Source organism: Myotis daubentonii, chromosome 9 (genome assembly GCF_963259705.1).
Source record: "Myotis daubentonii chromosome 9, mMyoDau2.1, whole genome shotgun sequence".
NCBI lineage: Eukaryota > Metazoa > Chordata > Mammalia > Chiroptera > Vespertilionidae > Myotis > Myotis daubentonii.
The window spans coordinates 17,412,180-17,435,546 of record NC_081848.1 but is presented as its reverse complement, the minus strand read 5'-3'; the positions used below and the strand labels follow the sequence as shown (position 1 = coordinate 17,435,546).

The following is a 23,367-nucleotide window of genomic DNA, read 5'->3' as shown; positions in this document are numbered from 1 at the left end:
GCAGCTGATCGATGTTTCTCTCTCATCGATGTTTCTAGCTCTCTATCTCTCTCCCTTCCTCTCTGTAAAAAATCAATAAAATATATTTTTAAAAAAAGTTTCCTAGTCAAATAGTTTAGGAAACACGATTAAACAGCTTTCTGAGTCCTGAAGTTCTTAAAAACTTGACTATGTAATTATGCGTGTCACTCTCAGGAAATTGAGGGCATGTGTGAGGCAAATGAATCACTCCCTCAAATGTATTTGCCCACAGAAACCATTGTTGGAAAAGTACCTGCCATGATTTGTGGAAGGTGGAATTCACTTAGAGAAACACTGACTTAACTGCTGCGAAGAGCCAGCATTTGAAGGAGGTGGAGGAACCTAGTGATTCGGGCAACTGGGCGCCTTTACACCCAGTCCCTGGGGAGGCCAAGCTGGTGAGTGTCTGGGTGAGGCTGGCTCCTGCACATTGGGGGATGGCGCTGTTTCTGTGTGTTGATCTGGGATCATCAGGGGACTTGGTGAGAAAAACAAACTGGATCCCAAATCTGGACAAGCAGAGAGGTTGTTTCATTTTATTTCTTGGCCAAAAAATAGTTGTTTTTCTAATTTACATGGGGGAATAAGTACTTACTGTAACATTTCAAAAAATTAAGAATGCAAAAAAAAAAAAAAGAACGCAGTTGTATAGAAAAAATATTTTTTTTCATTTTTATCTTTTGGCTCTATAAACTGATTTTATTCAGTACTATTGCAAAGGAGAAGGAGGCTTAAAATAGAACTTAGTTGAATTCCAAATACAGTAAAGTTATCTGTTGATTTATGTCCAATGCACAGAGTGAGGGGGCCAATGGATGGAAAGTTACTACTCAAAGGAAATCCCAAGGGTAGAGGGTTCTTGTTAAAGACAGGCCAAAGATTTATACATCAAAGGTTGGTGATGAGGAACGTGATCAGATATCAAGGTAGAGATTTTCACTAAACTTGCAGTAAGATTCTTGCCACAATTTGGCAAACAGATGGAGGACAGCACCAAAGGATGAGGCCTTCTCAAAAACAGGACTCAGAGGAGCCTATCTAAAGTTTGACTATCAAGGAGAGAGGCATTTACAATTCAAATTTTAAAGATATCATTTTTCTTTCTGCTTTTATGATTCTTTGTCTTTAACCATTGTTATTTTAATTATTATGTGTCTTAGTATGGGACTATTTGTATTCCTCTTGTTTGGGACTCTCTGTGCTTCATGGACTTGTAAGTCTATTTCTTTCACTAGATAGGGGAAGTTTTCTGTTATTATATCTTCAAATAGGTTATCAATAACTTGATTTATCACTTCTCCTTCTGGCACCCCCATATTGTGAATGTTGGTATGTTTGAAATTGTCCCAAAGGCTACTTATACTATCTTTATAATTTTGGATTATTTTTTATTTTTGCTCTTCTGATTTGGTGTTTTTTGCTTCCTCAAATGCCAAATCATTGATTTGATTCTTAGAATTCTCTACTGTACTTTTGAATTCCTGTAAATTATTCTTTATTTCAGTTAGTGTATGCTTAATTTCTGACTGGTCCTTTTTAATGTCTTTGAAATTCTCACTAAGATCCTTGAAAGTCTCACTCAGTCCCTTGAAGCTCCCATAAGTCCCTTGAAGCTCTCATTAAAATACTTGAGCAACCTTGATCCCCAGTAGGGGGCATGCAGGAGGCAGCTCATCAATGATTCTCTCTCTTCATTGGTGTTTCTATCTCTCTATCCCTCTCTCTTCCTCTCTGAAATCAATAAAAATATTTTTAAAAAAATACTTGAGCAACCTTATGACCATAATTTTGAATTCTGTATCCAGAAGTTTGCTTGCTTCTATTTCTTTCATTTGTGATGTGTGTTTGTTTGTCTCTGCATTTTGGCTAGTTCCCTGTTTGTTTCTATGTATGAGGTTGAGTTGCTATGTCTCCTGGAGTTGGCACAGTGGCCTTCTGTAATAGGTGTCATTTAGAGCCCAATAACTCAGCCTTCCTAGTCATCTGATCTGGGAACTCTAGTTGAACACCTGTGTGGGCTGTGTGCGCAGTCTTGTTGCAGTTGAGCCTTGATTGCTGTTAGCATCACTGGGATGAATTGAGCAGGCCAGTTGGCTATGAGGACTTGGCACTAAGGTGGAAGAGCTGCTGTGCAGGAAACACCCCTATGAAGCAGGACTTGCTTCAGTTGTGCTTTGGTGCTCACTGAGTCTTTCCCTTGAGATTGTCACTTGTGAATATGTAGAGTTGTAATCTGGTATGGTCTGAAGCTTTGAGAAGGATGTGTATAAAATATGAAACAAAATTCCAATAGAGACAAAAGAATGGTTTTATCCTTGTGATTGGATACACGTAAGTTTAGCATTAAGATGTGAAATGTGCATTTAATTTTGGAAGGTGAAATATACAGGAAACAGGATCCCAATGCCCTTTGGAAGTCATTGGCACATTACACACACACACACACACACACACATACACACACACACTTGCATGGATAAGAACTGCTGGTCCTCCAGCTTGAATAACTGTAATTTGACAGCCTTTACTTGAAAATGAATTTGAAAAAGAAAGCAGAGAAATCTACTCCACAATAGAACAGAGAGTTTTTAAAGTCATCCTAGTTTGTCCCCAAATTATTACCGTATAATAATTAGGTGCAAATATTCACTGTTCATTAGTTTGCTTTAAAAGAACTTTCTTAGAGCTTACTCAAGATTAAAAACTCCAAGATAATATTCTAAACTAAGCCTAGTATACACAATTGGCTGAAAATTAAGTAGAAATATAAGTTCAATATATACTGGCCCCCTTTTTAAAACAAAATGTGTTCAACTAGACATGACCTACATGTTCTTTTTCCCAAACTGAACAATACATATTGAGCATCAGTTTGTTTAAGTTCTGGGACATGCATCTGTCAGCTTTTTACTCTGTTATTTTGATGAAGTTGTTTTATATCTTTGCAATCAATGGGAAAGCTTCAGCTAATACCACACTAAAAAAGGGGAACCATAAGTAAGAGGAAACTATACAAATAACTAGAATATGGAAACATGATATAATTGTATTCTATCTAGGTGTGGAATTCTGTCTAAGGCCTACTCTCTCTCTGTTAACATGAGAGATTATAAATTGTTAAGGAGACATTAAAGACACAGCTGCACCAGACTGGTACCTGCTAATCAGAGAATTTGAAGGAGAGTTGAAAGTGGGAACTTTCTCACACTGCGGATCCATATGATGTTCCTGTGCCAGTAAACTGTCTAAATCATCTTGGTACCAGCTTGAGGACCCTCTGTGCTTCACTCCATGCTGCTGGGTTCCTGGGCAAACAGTAACTGAGAAGTCCACTCTGCTGGGCCCTGATCCAGGACTGGAGACCCAAAGCTGCACTAGGGGAAGTCCGTATCAGGTGAGTGGGGTCATGCAAAGTCATGTGGAGACATTTGGGCTGTGAGGTCACAGACAAGGCACCTATGCCAGGCAGAAGGCTACCTGAATTCTTTGAAGGAGTTGTTTCCAGGGAAGGAGGGTGATAAAAGGCCTCTAGGAAGGGTCAGCAAGAGCAAACCCCTAGAGGAGGCTCTTGCATGAAATAGGGAGGGGTGTGTGTCCATGTGTGTTTGGTGGGGAGAGGTGGAAGGGCAAGGGGTGGCAGGAACATAAGGACAAGGGAAGTGGGGACAATAGGGAAAGGTGTGGCTGGAGAGGAAACCAGGATGAAAGCTGCTGATGGTAGATGGTAGGAGGGGCCAGGCTGGGACAAGCAGGCACTGGAGGAGGCTGCTGGGGCCATCCAGGTACAGGGTCATGGAAACCTAGTCAAGGATGGTGGTGCAAATGGGGAGGTGGGTGTGGATGAGTCTTCAAGAGATTGATGGGAGGGAGCCACTCAGAACCTCTTTCCTAAAGCCCTGAAGAGCTAAAGGATCCCCTCCCCTGCCCCTGCTCCCAAACTCAGGCACAGAAGAGTCTCCATGCTTGTCTCTTCCCCTTCCTTCCCCTCCACATTCTCCCATCAGCTTGTCTCCTCCATCTGTGCCCAGAGATCTGTCAGATTCAGAACCTCAGTTACCGGGGCTGTGTAACACAGAAACAACTCAAACTCCCCTCCCCTATAGAGAAATCCCACAGGGAAAATGGTTGAAATCTGTGGCCTTCCCTCAGGTCACTGCTGTAAGTAAAAGAAGCAGTCAGTTTCCTTCATCTTTACATCTTCCACCCAGCCCCATGCTGGGCATGTGGAGGCCTTCAGTAATTACAATGGGCGAATGGATGGAGGGACCAATGGGACATCTTACTCATCTTATACCACATATGCCTGGCTTGGTGCCTAGCACATAGTAGGTGCTTATCAAATTAAACAAATAACTAAATGAATGAATGAGGAAGGAGAGAAGAAAGGTGATAAAGAAGGAAATAACTGTTTTCTCACTTTAATATCCCCAAGGCTTAGTATACTGACTGGAATAGAATAGTCAATCAACAATATTTGAATTTGTGCTGTAGAAGGAAGGAAGGAAGGAAGGAAGGAAGGAAGGAAGGAAGGAAGGAAACAAGGAAGGAAACAAGGAAGGAAACAAGGAAGGAATAAGGAAGGGAGGGATTGAAGAGGGAAAGGAGGAGGAAGAGAGGCAGGGAAGGAAGGTTGGATTGAAAGAAAAAAGTAGCCTGCTTACTTTTGTGTTTCTCCAGGCCTAGCCAGTGCCTGGCACATAGTAGGTGCTGGGTTCATGCATGCTGAATGTTAAAAAGTTGTTTCAAGGGCTCAGTGTCCCAGATCGGCCTCTTCTCTGTCTGACTGGTGCTTCCCATGGATCCCAGCATTGTGGGTGACCTTGCATCTACCCTCCCAGGTCGGTGAGCAGATCCATGCCTGCTATGCACAGACTGTGGCCTAATGCAGTCCCACGCAGCTGCCCTAGCTCATTGCTCCTCAGGGGCCAGCCTGGATGGTCACCTGCACTGCATGATGCACTGGGAGTCCACCATCAGCCACCAGGTGATGAGAAGATTATCGCAGGAACTGGGGTTCCCTCCATCAGGCTGTGGTAGGAATGATGAGGACTAGGTGTCTGGTGCATTGGACAGTGTCTCACCCTTAGGTTTTGGGTGCAAAGTGACTTTGGAATCTGTCAGACCTCCATTTGCACTCCAGACCCACCATTTCCTACCTCTGTGGCCGCAGGCAAGCTCTCATACTTGTGGGCCTCAGTTTCCCCATCTATCAAATGGGAAGACTCGAGAGGAGACATTTGTGTGGAGCTTAAACAAGAGAATGTGTATAAAGCACCTACCATAGTGCTAGATTTTCATTTATTCAGCAAATGCTTATGAGGTGCCCATCGTATGTCAGGTGCTGTCCGTAGTGTCCTGGAAGGCCAGGAATACTTCAGTGACCCACTCAGACATCTCTGTTCTCACAGAGCATTCAGTTTAGGAGCCCAAAGCAGGAGTTGGTTCTCTTCCCTAGGGATATGTCAGCCATCAATTGCCACACTAATCCTGCATAACAAGCTACTTCTAAAGGGCAATGCCTTCCAACATCATCCTTTTCCTTCTCCTCCTGAGTCTCTGGGTCAGAGGGCAGTTCTGCTCTGAAGGTCAGCTAAAACATCTGTTGACCTTCATGGGGCTCTCCCACATGCCTGGGGTGATGTGGCTCAACTCCATGTGTCATCCTCCAGGGGGCTAACCTGTGGATGTTATCATAGTGAACTCTGATCCTAATAAGAGAGATACACAAGCTCTTTTAAAATCTCTGCCCTGGGAACTTTGCTAACATCCCATTGGCCAAGGCAGGCCACATGACCAAACCTAGCATCAGAGTTAGGCGGGAACTACTAGAAGTTACAGGGCAAAAGGCTCATATGCAGAGAAGGGAGTAAAAAATTGGCCCATTCATACAATCAGTTACCCTGAGTCTAACTAAGATCTCAGCCAGAGTCTCAAGCACAGAGTAGTTAAAGATGGGGTTTCTGGTTATAGGGGTGGAAAGTGGAGGCCCAGAAGCTGGGATGGCTTCTGAAGATACTCCAGGGAGCAGAAAGTGAGACCTCTGCCCCTTTCCTTTGACAGATAGGAACCTGAGGCCTTAAGAGGGGACTTGCTGATTTCAGGAACAGAGATAAAACTCGGCTTCCTGACTCCCAGCCCAACAGCCCTCCTGAGCTCAGTGCAGGGCCCTGAGCCTGGCTGATGCAGCCTCCCCCGGGCTCCCTCCTGCCTCTTTGTCTCCCAGTCCTCCCAGAGCTGCCTTCTGGCCTCCAGAGCATCCTCCTGCAGAGGGACTCCAGCAGCAGCTCACAGGTGACCTGCCCGAGGCCCTTGCCCCTCCCTGCTACCTGGAGTAACAGTGAACTTGGATGTCCATCATCTACAGGTCACCTATGGTTTAGCTTTTATACTAGTATTTAAATTGAGATTTTAGTTACACAAGTATCATATGAATCAACTTTCCCTGTAAAAAATATAAAAATATTACAGAGAAAGTTAAATTAGGCTTTGGCCATTATTAATCCCCAATTTCCTCCCTAGAAATAGCACTGCGATCATCAGTTTGCCATGTACATACACAGAAGTATGAAGACAGGATGCAGAAAATACATTGCAAGGTTAGCCAATCTCAAAATTCCTACAGAAATATGTATTGTTCAACAACTTTCCATTACATTCAGTTTAACGAGAGGCTAATTCAGTCTCAAGCAACATTATTTTATAAAGCAAAGTGCAAAAAGTGTGCATATTATGCCACTTTTTGTGTAAAAAGAAGACATATTAATATATACATTATTTGTCTCTGTTTCGGGAACTATGGAAGGATAAGCCAGAAGCTAATCATATGGTTACTTACAGAGGTGCGGGAGGGAAAGGAGGTACGTTTCCCTGAATGTACTTTGTTTGCTAGTTTTGACTTTGGGTTTAGGTAAGTTTTTTACATCCTATAAAATAATTTAATAAGAATTTTTTTTTTTTTATTAAACATGGCTCAGTGGTTCAGCATTGACCTACGAATCAGAAAGTCAGGGTTCAATTCCAGGTTGGGGCACATGCCTGGGTTGTGGGCTCGATACCCAGTTCGGGGCATGCAGGAGGCAGGTGATCAATACTTTTCTCTCATCATTGATGTTTCTATCTCTCCCTCTCCCTTCCTCTCTGGAACCAATAAGAATACATTTTTAGCCCTAACCGGCTTGGCTCAGTGGATAGAGCATTGGCCTGTGGACTGAAGGGTCCCAGGTTCGATTCCGGCCAAGGGCACATGCCTGGGTTGCAGGCTCCATCCCCAATAGGGGGTGTGCAGGAGGCAGCCAATCAATGATCCTCTCTCATCATTGATGTTTCTATCCCTCTTTCTCCCTTCCTCTCTGGAATCAATAAAGAAATATATTTAAAAAAAAAAAAAAAGAATACATTTTTAAAACAAAATTAAAAAGCAGAAACATTTGACACTAACAGTAAGTGAAGTTGGTGACATCACGACACAAAGTAAAAATAACTTCAACTGACATAGACTTCTACTGTCCGTTCTTGATGGGTAATGGCCTAAGGTTACAAAGAACCATGAATAAACCTTTAGATATGTAATCCGGAGACTTTTCCTTAGTACTTGGTGTGTAGTTAATCCTTGAAGCAACATGGGTCTGAACTACACAGGTCCACTTACACATGGATTTTTTTTCAATAAATATATACAATCCTATAAGTGTATATATATTCTTTTCTTAAAAATATACTTTATGGATTTTTTACCGAGAGGGAGGGAGGAATAGAGAGTTACAAACATCAATCAGCTGCCTCCTACACACTACTCCTTACTGGGGATGTGTCCGCATCCAAGGTACATGCTCTTGACCAGAATCGAACCTGGATCCTTCAGTCAGCAGGTCGACGCTCTGTCCACTGAGGCAAACAAATCAGGGCCGTATATATATTCTTTTTGGTTTTCTCACTAACTCTTTTCTCTAGCTTACTTTATTGTAAGAACACAGTATGTAATGTACAAAATGATCTAATCATCTGTTTATGTTACCAGTAAGGCTTCCGGTCAATAGTAGCCTATTCAGAGCTAAGTTTTTGGGGAAATCAACTTATACTTGGATGCTTCAGTGCTCCTCCATATTGTTCAAGCATCAGCTGTACATCTAACTACTTTTGAAAATTGATCCATAATAGTCAACCACTTGGAAATAAATTGCTTTGTTTGGCCTGTTCCTTATGTTGTCAACTAATACTTAACTTTAAAAAAAAAGTATGTGCACATAATTTTAGATGATGAAAGGTATTCTTCTCCCATTTAAATTTCTTAGTTCTCCCTCTGCAGCGTCAACTGCCATTCTTCCTAGTTGCTCTCTGGATTGCCCTAAGCATTTTCATGCACATAGTAGGCCAGACACAAATGGGATGCATTTCCAGCTTCAGTTATACCTCATAGGATTGTTTTAGCAAAAAAAAAATTTTTTAAAATAATTCATCCTACAAAGTGAAAGAGGGTTTCTTCGAAAACGACAACAAAACCCAATTGCACATTGACTGGTCCAGGTAGAGGATGTTCTTATCAGTGAGGACAGGAGAGGACCAGGAGGAGGAGGGAGAATCTATAAAGTGAGAATCCGCTGTGAGGAGTTGGGGTGTAATTGTTCTTTTCTTCCCCCCCTGCAGTGAGCAGTGGAGCCACTGGAGGTGTACACACTGAACCTGCACTGCATGGAGATGTACGTGCAGAGGTGTGAACACATGTACTGGTACCTCATGCCCACCAGCCTGGAGGAGCTGAGCAGCATCTTGCACAGGTGGCTGGTGCTTGGGCAGGGCTGGGTCTGTAGGGCATCATGGCAATGGCAAAGTGTAGGCTCCAGGGAGCCCAGCTGGAACTGCAGGCTCTGCCACTGGCACCATGTCCACCTGGGAACTTATTCCAGCTCACACTGACCATCATATAGCAATCATAGTAATGATAATAATAGAGGACATTTGCTAAGCACTTACTGTATTCCAGGCTCTTTCCTGAGTCCTTCAGTAAATAATGTCATCTCACTTGTCCTTCACAACATACCAAGGTAGTATTATCACTTTCTAGAGGAAATGGAGTGTCAGAAAGGTTCCTCACTGCTAAAAGCCCACAGCTGGGCAGTGGCTGGATGGGAACTCATCCCCAAATCTCTTTGAATCTAGAATCTTTGCTTTATGACATTAAGCCAAGATCTGGGGCTACTTATGACTTTTCATTAAAATTCATTATTGTTTTTATTTCTTAAAACAGGGAAGTAACCCAGGCTTATTAAAAAAACTAAATCCACCAAGGAAATCAGAAGCTCATAGGCATGAAGAGAAGAAGATAGTGTGTCCCTGGATGTTGGCATGTGGGGCCACCTGATCACTGGCAGGAAGCTGGTGAGGACTGTGCTGAGAATGGTTGTCACAGGCTCCAGCCCAGGTGACACTGTCCCCTATCTTACACAGATGTGGCTCCATGGGCTTCCTGGGCAAATGGGGAGGCCAGGCTGGTAGGGAAAGCAGCAGGCCCACAACACTGGTGGTGGCTGCAGACAGCAAGAAGGAACGTCAGTGTGTTGGTCAGGGGTTTCTGGGCTAACCTTCCATCCCAGGACTCACTCACTCTCCACCTCCTGTCCACCTGCACACCTTTCCACTCACCCATTCATCCATCCATTCACTTATTTATCAGATCATCTCTCCTTTAAAGAATTTTTTATTAAACTATAGTTGGCATTCAATATTATATTAACTTCAGTTGTACAGCATAGTGACTTGACATTTATAAACAGTACAATGGGATCATCACAATAAATCTAGTTACCATCTATCACTATGCAAAGCTAAGAGCATACCCTGCTGGAGGGGCCTGCGAAATCTGCTTCTGCCCTGAGACCCCCCCCCCACACACACACACACACATGGGTGACTCTGGTCAGTAAGGATTATTCTCTTCCTTCCAGCTGTCAAGAAATTCTCATGGTATAAGACTTGCTGTGCTCCCCTGCCAGGACCTCCAAACAAGCTCTCTGAAGCCAATTTACTTTGCACATTCCCGGCACAGAATGCGTTTCATTGTGTTTTCAGATTGAACCTGCCCGTTGTTTTTACTTGGATTTCTACACGCAGAACACACTGGAATTAACTGCATGTGGGATAAGGGTTTTGCTAAAGTTGTCTTCAGTTACTGTTCATTTTTGCTGCTTCATGGTGAGGATGTGGAAAAAGTTTTGGGTGACTAGAGGAAATAAAAATGGGAGTATCCATATATGATGCAATTATACTTGAAAAGACACTGGAAAATATACTACTGGTCAAGGGTACCCAGCCAATCAGGCTGGGCGTTTCACACAGGAAAGGAAATAAAGCAGCTGCTCACGATTGTCCTGCTAGCGTGGTCTTTTAAGAAAGTGGGCAGTGATTTCCCGAAGTTCTGGGGACCAGTGGGTAAAGCACAGGCAACCACTGCATCAAAAGCCACATCAGAATGATTCTGAAATGTCTGGACTTTTAAAAGCGAGGAATCAAAGTATGAGGGGAAATGGCAGCAAACAGTATCAAGACTCACCTACTCAAAGAAGAAAACAGTGGGTTCCCCAGCCACGTGGCCAAGCAGCACAGTGCCTTGAAGAAATATGAAAAAAACAAACTTCATCCCAGAAACCAGGATATTTTACTGTGGACCTCTTTCATGAAGAAGACCTTTTATCTTTGACAAAAACCACGGTGCCATGATCCCTTTTAATAAAGACACAGAGTGCTTTAAGTTTGTCTAATGCTCAATCCATGTTGACATTTTCCCAATTGCCTTAAAATGTCTTTTTTGGTTGGTTTTGTTAGGTTCGTGTTGCAGGAAAAGAGAATCAAGCCGATCAGAAAGGGAAAAAGAGGTTTTAATACATATTCTTGGGCGAAACCCAGGAGCCCCAGAGACAGGGCCAGTGAGTTTGCGCCAACAGGGAGGGGCGGCACTTCTTTTATACACGTTTAGTGAGGGGCCCGAGGCCTGAGTTGAGGAAGTTCCTGCCACAGGGGGTCGGCAGGGCATTCAGGAATGAGTCAGTATATGTGTGGGGGTCATTGTGGATTCAGGGAGGAGGAGGAGCCGGTATCTGTGTCTGGCATGCTGATATGTAAGAAATTCCAGGGAGGGTCGATTATCTCATTACACATCTGCTTGTATCCAATCCTGGGCTCTCTCCAAACTAACAGGTTTGTTCACATCAGCAACAAAGGGATCCCAGACCTATAATGCTTTTTAGTTAAAATCCAGTCTGACCTAAGGGCATTGTCTGCCCTGGTGGTGGGATGTGGCAATGACCTGGGTGTGGGGCGTTTAGGACCACTCTCAAGGTAATAGCCCCTCCTTTGTTATCTTTATCATGCACCCAAGAGGCAGCTCCATGCCCTGCCCAAACTGCAGATAGCCCTCCAGGGCACCCAGTGGGGTTGATTTTCTTCTTTGAGCCTGAGAAAGACTCAAGGTCACCTCCCAAGTATGGAAACTTGTAGTGCTGCCTATTCCAGCTCAAGTTATTTAAGACTCTACTCACTGCCTTGTGGGGTAGGGCTGGGGGTAAAGTGATGAAGAGGTCTCTGGCATGGGGCCAGAGGGGCTTGGGGCAGTTCCTCAGCCTTAATCCTACCAGCTGATCTTAGCCTTTAATAACATTACCTGTTGGAGATTCTAGATGCCAGCAAAGAAAAAGAAACCAATTACCACCAAGCTTCTTTGCCTCCTGTCCTTTTCCAGTTTCTGTAGGGTCAAAGGCAAATGGCTGAAATGTATGCCACCGAGTCTCAGAAAGATGGTACAGGTTATTCAATCCAGGCTTCCAACCAGCAGGAGCCCTTCTTTGCTTTCAAAATAAGTGATTCATTTTTTTACTAGAGAGAGGAAGGGAGAGAGAGGGGTGGCGAGAAACATGGATATGAGAGAGAGAGAGAGAGAGAGAGAGAGAGAGAGAGAGAGAGAGAGAGAGAGAGAGAGAAAGAAACATTGATCAGTTCCCTCCCAGCCACGCCCTGATGGGGTATGGAACCTTCAACCCCTGTGTGTTCCCTGACCAGAATGGAACCTGCTTTTGCTGCAACTGAGCCTCACTGGCCAGGGCAGGAGCCCTTCTTTGAATGAGAACTAACACCTATACCAGCAAGTGCTCCAGTGACCCAAATCCGCATCTCAGGCTCCAAATCCTCCTGCCTCTGTGGTTCACGTGGCCTCTGTGCAGCCCTCTTCAGGGCAGACCTTAGGATTCTCATTGTTCGCACACATCCCCGTGCCTTTCATCACCACCCTCTCTCTGTTGGGAGTTTTGCCTTCCGTTGCACTTTATTTTCAGTAGAAAGAGTCTTGTTGCCTTAGTACAATTAGATAACAAGTGTACAGAGCTAATAATAGCTGGTATTTTAGGACTTACCATGTGTCGTGTATTTCTCAGGGCTGCTGTATTTCCCTGCCAGGCTGAGGGGTCAGGAGGCTGACAGTGTGACTCACAGCTGTTCTTATCTGGGCTTCCATCTCCACCCAGAGCCCCACAATATCCAAGATTCATTTAATAATATTTATTGAGTTTTTGGTGAGTGCCAGCCATTTCTTAGTGATCCTCTGATCCACAGGTGGGGAACGTCCTGCCTGAGGTCCATATAAGGCCCCCCAAATCATTTGGTCTGGCACTCCCAAGGCATAGGGGTAATTTAAAGGTTTGACCAGATTGCAGCAGCCTAGTTGTCAATAATTCCATTTCATTTTGTATGACCCTCAAAGGATGTTATAAATATCCAAATGGCCCTTGGCAGAAAAAAGGGTCCTCACCCCTGTAATGTAATGTATTTACACTTCAATATAGTCCCTGGAACACTCCCTAAAAATCCAATTACTTCCCCTTTCCACCACTTAAAAGAAATCACAAGTTACCCAATACTTGGGTACATTAATCAAATTACAAAAATGTCGTCAATCTCATGTGAAAACAATGATTCTTGTGAACACAATTGCTTTTTTCCCATTGGTAATTAGAGTAGCATCTTTTCCTGTTTCTTTGCCCTTTAATTTTCTTTGCCATAAATAAGCTCTTCCTAAAATTGTTCATATTTCTATTGCATAATCCATTAATTTTATTATCTGCAAGTATAGACTTTTCATTGCATTCTAAAAACAAATTACTTTCTGACTAAAATGACAGATATGACATGCTGACAGTAAATTCCCTTCATGTTCTGTAATACTAGGGGTCCGGTGCATGAAATTCGTGCACTGGGTGTGTGTGTGGTGGGGAGTTTCCCTCAGCCCAGTCTGCCCCCTCTCACATACTGGGAGCCCTCAGGCGTTGACCCCCATCACCCTCCAATCGCAGGATCGGCCCCTTGCCCAGGCCTGACGCCTCAGATAGAGGCGTCAGGCCTGGACAGGGGACCCTCATTTCCCCCCATCACTGGTTCTGCCCCCAGCCCAGGCCTGATGCCTCTGGCCCAGGCGTCAGGCCTGGGCAGGGGACCTCCAGACCCTTCCGATTGCTGGCTCTGCCCCTTGCCCAGGCCTGATGCCTCGGCCAGAGGCGTAGACCCCCATCACCCTCCGATCACCTGATCGGCCCCTTGCCCAGGCCTGACGCCTCCGCCAGAGGTGTCAGGCTTGGACAGGGGACCCCCATCTCCCCCCGATCACTGGCTCTGGCCCCTGCCCAGGCCTGAGGCCTCTGGCCCAGGAATCATGCCTGGGCAGGGGACTCCCATCTCCCTGTGATCGCTTGCTCCACCCTCCGCCCAAGCCTGACGCCTCTGACCCAGGCTTCAGGCCTGGGCAAGGGGACCATCATATCCCCCCAATCCCCGGCTCAGCCCCCCGCCCGGGCCTGATGCCTTGGCCAAAGGAGTTGACCCTCATCACCCTCCGATCACCAATCACCGGATTGGCCCCTTGACCAGGCCTGAGGCCTCTGGCCTAGGCGTCCAGCCCGGGCAGCGGGGACCTGCAGCTGCAGCAGCCCCGTGATCATGGGCTTCGCTTTAGGCCCAGGCAAGGGACCGCTAGCTCCCGGGACTGCCAGCTTCGACCGTGCCCAGCTCCCATCGCTGGCTCCACCCCTACTTCCTGCTATCACTGGCCAGGGCGGCAAAGGCACCCGATTCTCTGATCATGGCTGGGGGGCAGGGCAAAGGCGGCCCCAGGGCCGCCTTTGCCCTGCCCCCCAGCTCTTAGCTCCCCCCTGGGTTTCCGATCACTGTCAGTGGCAGGGGGCTTCTTCCTGCTTTCCCTTTCGCCTCCCTGCATTGTGCCTACATATGCAAATTAGCCGCCATCTTGTTGGCAGTTAATTTGCATATAGCCCTTATTAGCCAATGAAAAGGGTATCCTCGTACGCCAATTACCATTTTTCTCTTTTATTAGATAGGATAGCAGAAACACTCTATGCACTAGCAAGTACTGACACATTATTGTTGGCCAAAAGGCAGAGCTCGTCTCCTTCCAGCCTCTGGTCAGAGCTTGCCCATCCGTCAGTTAGCACATCATCTTGTTTTATGTGTGTTTCCATTTAAAGACATCTTAGTTGTGACTGGCTTCTTTCACTTAGCATAACATGTTAAAGTATTATGTGTGCTATATTCTACTGTATGGGTACACCACATTTTGTTTACCCATTCATCAGTTGATGAGTATTTGGGTGGTTTCCGGTTTGAGGCTCTTATGAATAACGCCGCTATGAACATTGTGTACAAGTTTTTGTGTGTGAACATGTTTCCATTTCTTTTGGATATATGCCTACAAGTGGAACTTCTGGACCATCTGGTGACTCTCGTTTTCCAATGTGGCCCCCCTATTTTACATTTCCACCAGCAATGTACGAGCGGTCCGATTTTTAAACATTCTCATGAATGTTTTTTATTTTATTTTATTTTTTTAATCTTTAATTTCTTTATTGGTTCAGGTATTACAAATGTGTCCTCATCCTGCCATTAATCCCCAACCTCCCCCACGCCCCCACACTCATGTTCTCATCCCCCTGTTGTCCATGTCCATTGGTTTGGCTTATATGCATGCATGCAAGTCCTTTGATTGATCTTTTGCCCTTACCCCCACCCTCCCCTACTTTCCCTCTGGGGATTGATAGCATGATTGCTGTTTCTCTGTCTTTGGATCTGTCCCTGTTCATCAGTCTATGTTGTTCTCCATATTCCACAAATGAGTGAGATCATGTGGGATTTATCTTTCTCTGACTGGCTAATTTCACTTAGCATAATGCTCTCCAGTTCCATCCATGCTCTTGCAAATGGCAAGAGCTCCTTCTTTTTTACCGCAGTGTAGTACAGTATTCCATTGTGTAGATATACCAGGGTGTGTGTTTTTTTTTGACTGCATTTCTGTGACATGTCCCTCCGCCCACCCCCCATAGGCATATCCCTGGAGGCCTATCCCTACAAATGCAGATTAGTGACTGCCTGGGGGTAGGGCAGGAGGAGAGGGAGGGGGCACTGGGAAAGGGAGGTGACTGTTAATGGGTGTGGGTTTCAAGTCCTACAATTGGCTCGTCTCTGAGGGGGCGTGGATAGGCCCTGGGGTGCAGGGCTGGACTTTAGGGCGGACCCCAGCCAACTTAAAACCCCGCTGAGGCGTGGTGGCCCACGCTGTGGTCGCTGTTACCCGTGGAGGCATGGAGGAGTGCGCTAGCCTCTGCCGCTTGGGCTCTTCGCGGGGATGTCGGTGTCGTCAGGAGCGGCAGGGCCCAGCTGAGAAGGCAAAGGCTGAGGGCAAGCGGTGTCCTCAGAAGCGCCAGCGCCCAGCTGAGATGGCTAAGGCAGAAGGCAAGCGGTGTCGTCAGGAGCGCCAGGGCCCAGCTGAGTCGGCAGCGGCCCAGGGCAAGCCGGCCCCGGCACTAAAGCCCCTCGAGGCGGACGTGGCAGCGCGTTGCTGTGCGGGGAGTGGAGGAATCCAGAGCCCCAGGCCGCCCCCGCACTGCTCGCTGCAGGACCTGCCTGTGGAGATGCTGGTGGAGATCTTCGGCTCGCTCCCCGGCACCGATCTGCCCAGCCTGGCCCTGGCCTGCACCAAATTCCACCACATCCTGCACACCGACAGCATCTGGAGACGGCGCTGCCGCGAGGAGTTTGGCCTTCGTGAAAACTTGCAGAACCTGGAGACGATAGGTACGTCTTATCGAGAAGTCTATGCGAAGCTGTTCCACCCATACAGACACATTTTGGGATTGTGGCAGCTAGATACTGAGCACTATAGAACACTGCTGAATGTCGTGGTGGACGGCTTATGCATTACTGGTTGGACGTACGGGCCTTGCCTTAACTCCCATGTGGATGGCCCAATGCAATTCAAGCCCTCGTTCAGAATTCGCCTGACGGAGACGAAATCAGCCGCGGTGGAGTGCATGGAAGGCCGCCACAGCAGGCCCCACAGCCGCCACTTGCAGATTCGGAAGGACAGGTTCAGCACCCAGTGCAACAAGACAGACCACCTTAAGGATTTACCAACGCGGCTTAGGGAGGAATGGGGGCAGGTGCTGGCGGGGAAGGACAGACTGCGGTATGACTGCCTGACCTACCGCCGCCTCTACCTCCCGCCCAACTACCCGGACGACCTCATCAGGCCAGGCCTCTTCCAAAGCAAATACCATCGCTTTGGCGTAATGATTGCCATGCTCAGCTTCCATGGGGAGTATGCCAGGCTCACGAACATCACGGGAAACTACAAGGAGACGTTAGAGATCCACCTCATGCGCCGCATCCAGCTGGGAGATGGCAAGATCTTCCGCAACTTCAACAAACTCTACCGCGTGGTCCTGGAGATTGAGGATCAGGTGATCCGGGAGCAAGAAGAGGGACTGAGGAAAGCGGGGGCCATGGCTGGCAGAGCCCTGCCCGGCCCAGCGTCGGGGAGTCCGGGGCTGCAGCTTTGGAGGAGCAGCCTGTTCCGTTTGTTCTGCCTGTGCGCGTGCGCTCCAGACGCCAGAACTACCCCCGAACCTGCAGGATGTGTTTCTATGGCGTGAACATTGCTACCCCATGCGCTTCCATGGAGTCTTCATCCTGTTCGATGAGAACCACTTGGGGTTCATCTGCCTGGAGACGAAATACTTCACCCTGTTCGGCAGAGTCCAGAACACCTTCCAGAATGTGGAGGCGCCATCCCCGCGGGCCTTCCTGAAGATGCTCAAGAACATTGGGTCCCGACCCCGTAGGAGGAGCAGCTTGCATGCACTTTGAAGATTTGACCTTCTAACCAGGTTACCCATCTTTGTTTTTTGAATCCTCACCCAAGGATATTTTCCCATTGATGTTTAGAGAGAGTGGGGGAGAGAGGGAAAGACAGAAATAATCGATTTGAGAGAAACACATCAGTTGTCTCCTGCCCAAGCCCGGACCAGGGCCAGGCTGGGTAGGGGCCAGCAATTGAGGTAGAAATAAACCTTAGACCAGTGGTCTCAACCTTCCTAATGCTGCGACCCTTTAATACAGTTCCTCGTGTTGTGGTGACCCCCAATTTCATTGTTACAAATTGAACATAATTAAAGCATAGTGATTAATCACAAAAGAAATAAATGAACACATCTTAGTTAATATATATTGTTTATTTATTAATATTAAACTCATGGCCAATAGCAATAGAGTTCATTCCTTAAGGAAGCTTATCTAACTGATACATTATCTCCATAAAGCATAGCTAGTGCTTTGGCACTAAGGCTGCGGGCTATTTTAAACAGCAGGGCCACAGGCTCCTGGGATGGCATCTTCAGAGACAAATGGGGACTGTTCTCAGTCCTCACGGGGATCTGAAGAAAAGAAGGAACATGGGGGAAAGGCAGAAAGCAGCTCCTCAGACTCCAGCAGTAGCAGTGAAGATGCCAGCAGTTCCAGCTCATCTTCCTCCGGGGTGGGGGCGGGGGGACACCTCTGACTCAGACTCCAACTGAGCTTTGTTCATTACTAGGAGGCAGGACAGAGAACTTGCCAACAGAAGTCTTTGGCATCTGTGTACACTGCAGGGCTCTTCTCCCTGTCCCTGTTTATTGCTTTACTTCTTCCTTCCTTTCCCCTCCTCCTCCTCAATACAGAGTAGGACGGGTTGGCAAGCGGGGAATTGGGACAGAACTCTCAATATCAGGTCCACACACCTGGGAAGAGAGGTCCCTGCTGGGAGGAGAAATATATCTGAGCCTTTACTGGGTCCCCCTACACCAGTGATGGTGAACCTTTTGAGCTCAGCGTGCCAGGATTTTGAAAAACCCTAACTTAATTCTGGTGCCGTGTCACATATAGAAATTTTTTGATATCTGCAACCATAGTAAAACAAAGACTTATATTTTTGGTATTTATTTTATATATTTAAATGCCATTTAACAAAGAAATCAACCAAAAAAATGGGTTCGCGTGTCACCTCTGACACACGTGTCATAGGTTCGCCATCACTGCCCTACACCATCAGTACCACTCCCTCTAGGAGCCCCAAGCAATGAAGGATCTTGAAACAAACAGATGATTGGGCAGCTGTGAGGAGCACACTGCACTGGACTGCGTATTTGTGAAGAAATAAGTTTTGCTTTCCTCATTTTCTGTCTTCCAGAGGTGGTCGGGGGGCCACTCTGAGCCTGTGACTCCTATATTCTCTGTAAGAACTCTACCTCTGGACTCTCACACTACATCTGGTGTGAGAAAGGAGTTGCCATTCTTTATGTGAGAGTGGGCAGCATCATGTAGCAGGCAATATTTATACATGTATAGTTAACTCTGACATCTCGATGAACTTTCTTACTAATTTCATATAAAATTATATTTTCTAAGTTTAGCTGTTTCATTTGAATGAGGGCCTCCATGGAATAAATGTTTTATAATTTGGAGCACTGCTTCTCCAAGTAGTGTCTGCATTTGTTCTTGGAAAAACCTAAATTCCTTCCTTTTGCTCCAGGTTCAAGTGAATCTCCAATTTAGCTTTCAGGGTTGATGGATGTATGAGTGGATGTATGAATGAAGAGATAGATGATAGATAGATAGATAGATAGAAATATAAAGATACCTGGATAGCCCTGGCTGCTGTCCTCAGTGTTTAGAGCATTGGCCTACACTCCAAAGGGTCTTGAGTTCAATTCTTGATCATGAGCACCTACCTGGGTAGCAGGTTTGATCCCTGCCCCCATTTGGGGTGTGTTTGGGAGGCAACCAACTAATTTGTCTCTCACATAGGTTTCTCTCTCTTAAAAGCAATGGAAAAAATATCCTCAGGTGAGGATTAACAAAAAAAATAAGGTATGCGGATAGATACATAGAAAGATATAGACATGTAAATATACACGATTCTGTTCTACTGGTCTGCCTGTGAATTACTGTGGCAGTACCACATTGCTTTGATTATTTGGTTTGCATATGTATTTGAAAATCTATTTAAGGTGAAATTAAATTAAATCCTTCCCCCCCTGTATATTCCTGGCTATTTCCATATTGTGTTCTCATGAATGTAAGCAAAATAAAATAATTGTGTCATTTTTATATGAAAACCATTAAATTTTCAGCATTTTGATAACTAGATATCTTAGTGAATTATTAAGTGTTTTTCTAGATAAAGTTCATTTTACAAAGTAAAGGCAGCATTGACATGTTTTATACCTCTAATCCTTTCTCTTTCTAAGTGTTGGTTGGAATATTCAGAACAATGTTAAGTAATAGCAGTGATATGTGCTTGTCTTGCTTCAGACTTTCAAACTCATGTTTAAAGGACTTGCAACTATTAAAATTATGCTGATTATATTACATTTAAAATAAACTATATAACCTAGTCAGGAAATGCCTGTGGGTTTATATTACTGTTTTCACTGCATAATGTGTATTATTTAACATACAATTTCCATCATCCACTCAATGTGGACCCAGGAGAAGCGCTGGGTGATGTGTCTGAGCACCTGGAAGGGTGTCCCTTTCCTCTGATCCACTTGCAGGAGCATCTGAACTGCCTGGTGGTGGCCATGCTGCAGAGGCCCCAGCAGAGAAGGGTGGTATAGATGTCAGCCAGCAGGTGGCAGCTGAGCCTGGCTGCAGCGAGGTTTTCATTCTGTATTCCTGCCTCTGTGTGTGTGTGTCTGCCCGCGTGCATTTAATTTTATCAAGTTGAAAAATACAGAAAGCCCAGAATCAGGTCCAAGCCCCAAAACTCTAAGATACCTCAGATCTGTTATTTCCATTTTCTGTACCTGTGTCTTCATTCTTTTATTCTCTATATCTTTATTTCCCCTTCCTTTACATATTTTAATCTCATAGAATGCTTTCTGTGTAGCTGTTTGGATGCATAATTTAAATATGATTTCGCTAACCAACTTTAATTGTATGATGTGATAAGCTTTGAATAGTGTAGAGTTGTGTTGAAAAGCAAATTCCAAACTGTAGCTATATGTTAGGCGACACAACAAAAGAAATGCGTGTCATTGAAAATGAGCATAGTTTTGAAATTATAGCAAAGCTTCATATTTAATCAGGAAAATGAATGTTTTTCACAGAGTGAGATAAAATTAAAAGGCCATTTGAGCTTACTCCCCACATCTTAGAAATTGCTGTTAACTGATAGCAATGTTGTGTCTCTCTATGTATCAAACTGGGGAAATAATGTTCTTAGAGGTCCCTGGAATCCATAAGGTAGGAAACCATAAATGAAATAATATTTGGGAACACAGTGAAAGGATACGGTTCCATGATACTGACCCAAAAATATAGCTTCCCTGTCCAGAGGTTTCTTAATATTATGGAAAATGGTGAAGAAATTGTCAAAAGAATGTTCTATTTCACAACACAAATGTAACATACTCATACATCTAGATCCCAGGATTGCCTATCCTGTCCCAAATCTAACCCCCTCTCCCAAAAAAGTAATCATATGCTGGTGATTAATATGCCCTGTTTCTAATGATCATTTCTTTAAATTCATATGAATAAAATCACATAGTATACACTTTGGTGTGTACTTTTATCATTTAAAAGTATGTTGGTGAGCCCAGCCAGAGTGACTTAGTGGTTGAGTGTCAACCTATAAGCCAGAAGGTCACAGTTCAATTCCCAGGCATGGCACATACCCAGGTTGCAGGTTTGATCCTCAGTCAGAGGCATTACCAGTAGTAGGCAGCCAATCAATACTTCCCTTTCATCATTGATGTTTCTCTCTCTCTCTCTCTCTCTCTCTCTCTCTCTCTCTCTCTCTCTCTCTCCTTTCCTCTCTGAAATCAATAAAAAAATATTTAAAATTAAAGAAAAGTATTTTGTCTAGATTTATGCACTCCTCTGTGTGTAGCACTTGTTTTTCTTATTTTGTCTCACGATATTAAACTCTATGATTGTACCACAACTTGGTCATTCTACTGGAGAGATGTCGAATTGGTCCTGCAGCCCATTTTTGTTGGATTGTTTCTCTTCCGTTTGTCGTCTTGTATGAGGACATTATATAATTTGCATATTAACCCCGTATCAGAGGTAACATTGGAAAATATTTTCTCCCATATGGAGGGGTCCTTTTTCATTTTGATCATAATTCTTTTGCTGTGCCGGAGCTTTTTATTTTGACCTAGTTCCATTTGTCTATTTTCTCCTTCTTTTCTGTTGCCCAATAACTAAGATTTGGAAACAGCCCAAGTGACCATCAGTAGGCAAATGGATTAAAAAAAAAAAAAAAAAAGCTGTGGCACATTGACAAATTGGAATACTACACAGCTGTAAAGAAGGGTCTCTGCAATTTGGGGCAGCATGAATGGACCTGAAGAATATTATGCTACATGAAATCAACCAACTTCTTGCATTTAATTGTACTTTTTCAGACACCCCTGCCATCTATCATTATACTTCCTGATGACAATTTAGAAAAAGAGCAAAATCCAGAGAACATGTTCTATGCCATGCATCATGCATGGAGATTTTCCCCAACTGAGTAAAGCACAAACCAATACTTATGTTTTGAATGTTATCATCATATTTAATAATATAGTAAATGGATTTTCATGGCATAAAAGGAAACTAAAAAAAAAAAAAGGGTAACATATTTGTCATAATTGAGAGTGTATTAGGAAAATGCCTTTCTTAGATACTGGTGTTCCCCAGCATGTAGAATGATTCCTAATCTATTTCTAGTCAAAAGTGACTAAAGGAAAAGTTAGGCCTGAGACAGAAAAGGAGCAGGAAGAAATTTTACATATAAGGAACTTTGAGCTACATTTATAAAGGTCACACTTTCACCTTCATAATCCAGGAATGCCCCTACTCAGCCAATAGGTTAGGGCACATATTGCAGTAAAAGTGGGAGGTGGCAAAGTCATTTGTGTGGGTTTTAGCATGGCCATGAAGAGGCCCTCCTGGACACTCGTATTCCTCTTTCCAATCATCACTACAGACACCAGCAGCCCAATTCCAATGTCTCCCACTTCTATCTCCCAGTGATGCATCCCAGAGGTAAAAGTCTCAGCACCCCAGTCACGGAAACACTCGGATCTGGGAGAGACATTTGCACCTTGAAGACCACATCCCACACAAAGGCTGATCAAACCTCCAGGCAGGTTCTTCCCGGCTGCAAAGTGATAGTCACTGCAAAAAGAAAAAGAAATCATGTGGACACCTTGCAAATAAAGTCCTGAGGCAAAAGTTGGTCTTTTAAGATGTTACTTTATTGTGAGCTACAACAACAGGAGCAGTTTGGGTTGTCACATCTAGTGAAGTGCAGAGATGACCACAACATCTGCAGAACAAGCAAATCCCTAAAGACAGACATTTGAGCATTTGTCTAAATTTAAATGTTTATGGCCCAATGTAAGACTTATCTCACCCTGGTCAGTGTCTCAGTGTTTAGAGCTTTGGCTCAGACCAGAAGGGTCAGGGGTTTGATTCCACTCAAGGCTGCATATCTGGGCTGCAGTTTCCATCCCTTGCAATGTATCTGTCTGGGCCTTGCATCTCTCTCTCTTTCCCAGTGTCTCTGTCTCTGTCTTTCCTCCCTCCTTTGCGCTCCCTCTAAAATCTATGGGAGAAAATACCCTCAGCCTGGCCAGTGCTGCTCAGTCGGTGTGTGTCAGTCTATGACCCAGGAGGTCAAGGATCCATTGGTGGTCAGGGTAGATGCCTTGGTTGTGGGTTTGATCTCCAGTAGGGTGCATGCAGGAATCAGCTTACGGAAGATTCACTCTCATCGCTGATGTTTCTCCCTCTCTCCCTACCCCTTCCTCTCTGAAATCAGTAAAGACACACTTGGAAATATCATTTCTTTAAGGAAAATAATAAAACTAAAAATCTTGGGCCGTGATGCAGACTTCCCCCGACAGCAGTCGAAAACTCCACAGACTGTGCTGTCTACCAGATGCTCAATGGCGGCCACAGTGGCTGCTGCTTCTGGAAAAATCA

The 23,367-nt window shown here is 44.9% G+C and overlaps 1 protein-coding gene across 1 annotated transcript; it reads left to right on the top strand.

The window, feature by feature from the left end:
• The first annotated feature begins 15,650 nt into the window (after positions 1–15,650).
• Positions 15,651–17,214, top strand: LOC132241728 (F-box only protein 31-like). The gene is given in 3 exon segments (XM_059710639.1): positions 15,651–16,847; positions 16,889–17,006; positions 17,009–17,214. Coding segments are annotated over 3 exon segments (1,521 nt in total).
• The last annotated feature ends 6,153 nt before the right edge of the window (positions 17,215–23,367 follow it).